General features: G+C 40.2%; 1 protein-coding gene across 1 annotated transcript; it reads left to right on the top strand.

Annotated features, from left to right (window-relative positions):
- Positions 1–2,159: 2,159 nt before the first annotated feature.
- Positions 2,160–4,532, top strand: LOC124686330 (protein YELLOW LEAF 1, choloroplastic-like). The gene is made up of 5 exons (XM_047220295.1): positions 2,160–2,253; positions 2,343–2,464; positions 3,022–3,101; positions 3,948–4,035; positions 4,124–4,532. The coding sequence occupies exons 2-5, from the start codon at positions 2,383–2,385 to the stop codon at positions 4,342–4,344; spliced, it is 471 nt and encodes a 156-aa protein (XP_047076251.1). The 5' UTR covers positions 2,160–2,253; positions 2,343–2,382; the 3' UTR covers positions 4,345–4,532.
- Positions 4,533–4,760: the final 228 nt, after the last annotated feature.

Raw genomic sequence — 4,760 nt, 5'->3', positions numbered from 1 at the left:
AACTTGACCGCTTCATCGTCAGTTTCTTCCATGAAGATACCGCATGTGACCCTACCTTGCCTTCTTGCTGGACGATATGGCCAAGATGGTTGTCTGCTAGTCACCGTGAACCCAGTGACATCGAGTTTGTGCATACAAGGTTTGCGTTTTATTGATAAAGGTGTTATGGATTTTTTTATGGTGTAAGGCTCGGTAATTGGCCTCACAAGTCACAAATAATTCGTGAGGAACCGGTTGATACGTGGGACAACTTATTGGACTTAGTGTTAGTGCAAAACAATAGAATGGGTTTCGGCTTTAATTGTAGGCTTAAATGATTTTGGACGACAAGCAATTAAACAGTGGAAGATCTCTAGTGCACCTAAGCTTAGATTATACTAGAATATGACATCTGCCTTTTCTAGGGGAGGGGGTATCATACATGCCAATCCCACTTGAGCTGCCATTGTCTTGATGCTATTAGAATTGTTTGACAAGAATGGTTACCTTCTATTAATTGTTTCACAACAATGATGGTCCAACTCATGTTTCTAACAATCTAAGAATGTTATTTATTACAATTTTGCTTTTACTTTCTAGGATTTTATATAATTCAGTATTTTTTTATAAAAGCAGAGAAGCCATTTATTGTCTAGCTAATGTCATTGTGTCATGAGCATGTCATTGGCTTTAAGAACTCACCCGCAAAGGGTTCGTAGCTAGAGAGTGGCATCAAAGTTGCTCAGAGCTATATCAATGACAATGACACTAGCTCATTAAGTAGATTAAAAAATTATAGTTAAAATATATTGTAGTAACTTTAGTATTGAGTTGCATGCCACTTAGAAAGTGTTGTCATAACCACATGTGATTGAAGCACAAGAATCATAGCTTGAATGCTACAAGTGGTGGGTAGCTCGCCATTTATGTGGTGCAAGCTAGGAAATTGATGCAGACAGCCAAATAATTCATGTCAATTGAGTTACTAACTATCCTTCGACTTTGTATGAAAATCATATAGTTTGGGGAAATATCTTCTGCAATTATCATGTGCATTCATTTTATTAAATTAAGATAAGTTGAGAATATAAATAGAATAAATTATATTTTTATAAATCCCACTTTCAAGTCAGGAGAGAACATGACCTCTACCATCAACTCATGGTTCTTGGAGGAATTTATGCGCACAAAAAAAGGACTAGTACTAGCCTTTTTTATCTGCACGATTTAGACAACATAAGAATAGGGGGCAAAAAAGTGTATGATTGCAATGTCATATTTACTTGAAATTTGTATGATTGATTTTTTACCGTTGTCTGATTGCAGCTTGAGTACAATCATTCAAAAAGCTTTGAGTTACGGGATATTTTCATATAAGACATTATGCAAATGAACAATTAGGGACAAAAACATGATAAGATACAATCCTAAAGTCCAAACATGCCATATAGAAGAAAAAAATACTTCAGATTTCAACATCTGAATAAAAAAGTCCTTGAGAGGAATGATATGTGATGTCTTTACGGTGGCATTTGGACTTTGTTTTAATTATGCCCCATGATTGTACAAATGCAAAAAAATGCAAATAAAAGATGCTAAATGGCCTTTCATGTTGAATCATATAAGACTTAAATCACATGTTGTGATGAGAATGTACTACTTTCTTCCAAAATACACGAGATCATAGAAAACATGATGTCAAACTCTTTTTTTTCCGGGAACACCGAACTTTTCTATTATTCACTATTGTTAATAAAATATTACATTTGTTAGCTAGCACTTGTACTACAATATTTAGTTGAAAAAAAAACCAACGCGTAGCTATAAAACATTGGCCAAAGTACTATTTGAAAACTATCAAAAATGTCGTTTGCTTGGGAATAGATGTGAGTGTATGAATACGTACGATGCAACGAAAGCGTGTAAATCGTGAGCTATATTGTTTTTTTTCAAAGGCTAGTGCATCTTCGTCATAGTTTCTCTTGAAATGTGCAGGGCCACTCGTAAAAAAAAGCTTCTAACAAATTCAAACCAAGTTAAATAACTTCTGCAGAAAAGATTTCGTAAAATTATCACTACAAATCCTTTAAAAAGTCGAGTTCAAAAAAGCCCTTTCAAAAGTTCAGTTTCTATGAAAAAGGCCCCAATGGATAACCTTCTTTTGCCCCGGCCGCATGCCACGCTGCCCTGCTCGTCGCCGTCCCTCACTCTGACCACAGCACAAAGCCCCGAAACCTCCATTGCCGCCGCGCTCTCGTCTCGAGCTGCTGCAAGGTAACATCATCGCCCAGCCTGCCTTGCAACCAGACTTCTTCTCCTTCATTCCTCGCCATCCTCCATGCTCTTGTGGTTTTCTTGTCCAGGGCCCTTCACCACCCTGTATCCACGCCGCTGCCGGCCACCATGCTCCCGCTCGCCACAATGTCCGCGCCGAGTTCGCTTCTCCTGCGGCCCGCCGTGCACCAGAGGATGGGGGGAGATCGAGGTTGGTGCCGCTCGTCACATCCGTCGCGTCGCCTCTGTATATCTTATCCAAGAACTGTGCCGCCATTAGATTTTTTGTTCTCCTGAGCAGATGACATGTTTTGGGAAAAGAAATTGCTGCCATTTCCTGACTTAATACTTGCATGCGCACTGAGTTAAATCGTAGCCGTTCACTGTTTGAGCACCCTCCTGCAGTCCTGCTCGTATTAAGAATCAGGAAGCATCACTTCGACATAGCAAAGTGAACAATTTTCAGTTGGAGCTAAGAGTTCCTTGCCCCTCGAAATGTTTGATGAAGGAGAAGCACTTCTAGTTACATCTTTAGTGCACTACCTTGCATTGCATATAGGCTTTGGTAACGACTAAATCTTGTGCCGATGGAATGTGGCGCTTCCACAGCGGGTTGAGTTTCGTCCACCGATGTTTTCACCGAAACCCCACGCGTGAAAGAAGATGCATGTCTGGCTGTAGTTTAATACTAGGAGATGGTGCTTACTTCTAAGTATGGTAAAGCTTTTGTTTACCAAGCTCACGCACTACTTACAATATTCGGTGCAGGACAGAGCTGGGGGTTGCTGTCTATCTCAGGTTCGCAGTCTCGGAGGAATAAACTCAACAACACCATCTCTGCCAAAGCCGTAAGATGTGCCTAATTTTTTTATGTGGTGCTATGACATACTCGCTTGTCTTCTTATCTCGCCGATATAAACTTTTAGGTGGCAAAATGCTTTACAAAACAATTCAATATGGTATTACCTCCGTTGCAAGACATAAGCCTTCTTAGAAAGCTAGTTTAGCTTTCTAAAAAGGCTTATATCTCGGAACGGAGGTAGTATTTGACATACAAAAGAAGAAAGAAATGAAATAAGTTCTTGTCATGGAAAAAAAAAGCACTCCAATGTTTTTGACTTAAAAGTGAAAGAATTCTGATAGGTTACAAACTTAAGGCCTTGACATTTTGGTGGGAGTCACGATTTCTGTACTTGCAAAATAATTCATCATAACATTGTGTAGCTGGCAGGATATTCGGCCTTGCAAACAGAAGTGATCAGTTTCCTCTTATTACTTAGATTATGTCCATGCTATCCATTTCAATTTTTTCATGCATACTGTTCGTGCTAGCTAGACAGAAATAATGCAAAAAAAAGGGAAGTTTGTAACCTGGTCAATGTTAAGCTTCAGAGTTAACTTGAGGTAGCTTATAAAATCCATACAAAACCCACTTCTATTACTAAATAAAGGTGTTTCGTTTATCTGAATTTCTACAATCACCTGTTGGTGTATGTAGAATATGTACCAAAGTGATGTTGTATAGTTCTAGGGATATCCTTTTACCATTGTTTGTAAATCTGAAATGTTAAACATTCCTGCATCTTGTAAATTAGAAGCAACAGGATAAACTTGATAAATTCATTTGATTCTGCGCCCTGACCAGCAATTCCGGAAAGCATCTCACGAAAACCTGAATCTTTCTTCTTGTGCAGAACATAACATGCTGTGCTAACCAGACGCAAACCGCCACCCGCAAATCATTCTCTGGACCCACGTCTCCACCATCGGGTTCAGTTAAAGGTAATGGAAGGCATCTGCATTTTGCTGTTCAGTTAAGGTGCACTGCAGAGCTGTGAAATTTGTCACTCACTTCTTCGCTTTATCGCAGAGAAGGTGAAGCCCAGGCTCGATGATGGTGGCGTCGGGTTCCCACCGTTCCGGTTTGGTGGTGGAGGAGGTGGTGGTGGTGGCGGTGGCAGCAGTTCCTCCGGCGGATTCATCCTCTTCGTGATCGTTTTGCTTCTGGACTACCTGAGGGAGTTCGAGAGGAACTTGCAGAGTGGGCCGCGCAGGGGCAGCGACTACGACAGTGGGCTCGCACCACAGTAGCTAGCTGCTTTTCTGTACTGCTTGTTTCACAGACGGTCCGGAGATGTGTTACCTTGCTGAGCAGTGTTATCAGACTAGAATTACTGGCGAGAGAATGAACTGAGAAGTAGCAACCGTAGCTGTTGGACGGGATGTGGAGGGCTTGAGATTACACACCAGAAGCAAGTGGCACTAATGTTTCCGCTTCAGGGCCTTTTTGGTTCATAGGAAAATCTGAGTGTAGGAGTAGGAAAAAAAAATTATATGACGGTATCCATTCGTTTGCTTCAAATGTTATGATCAAAGGAAAGTGCAATACATTTTCTTTGATCTCGTTTCAAAATTAAAAAAACACAAATATACTATATCATTTCACCGAAAACTGCAAATGGAGATTGAGCTACATGTAGCCCTTTATTTTCAAAAATTGGAAATCA

Source organism: Lolium rigidum, chromosome 2 (genome assembly GCF_022539505.1).
Source record: "Lolium rigidum isolate FL_2022 chromosome 2, APGP_CSIRO_Lrig_0.1, whole genome shotgun sequence".
In the NCBI taxonomy this organism is placed as follows: Eukaryota; Viridiplantae; Streptophyta; class Magnoliopsida; order Poales; family Poaceae; genus Lolium; species Lolium rigidum.
This window is presented reverse-complemented; position numbering and strand designations above follow the sequence as displayed.

What these genes read in the sequence shown, in the direction of transcription:
- LOC124686330 (XM_047220295.1), top strand. Translation starts at nt 2,383, where the DNA reads ATGCTCCCGCTCGCCACAATGTCCGCGCCGAGTTCGCTTCTCCTGCGG. An exon ending in ACACCATCTCTGCCAAAGCC is followed by an intron (nt 3,102 to 3,947) that starts GTAAGATGTGCC and finishes CTTCTTGTGCAG; the next exon opens with AACATAACATGCTGTGCTAA. An exon ending in ACCATCGGGTTCAGTTAAAG is followed by an intron (nt 4,036 to 4,123) that starts GTAATGGAAGGC and finishes GCTTTATCGCAG; the next exon opens with AGAAGGTGAAGCCCAGGCTC.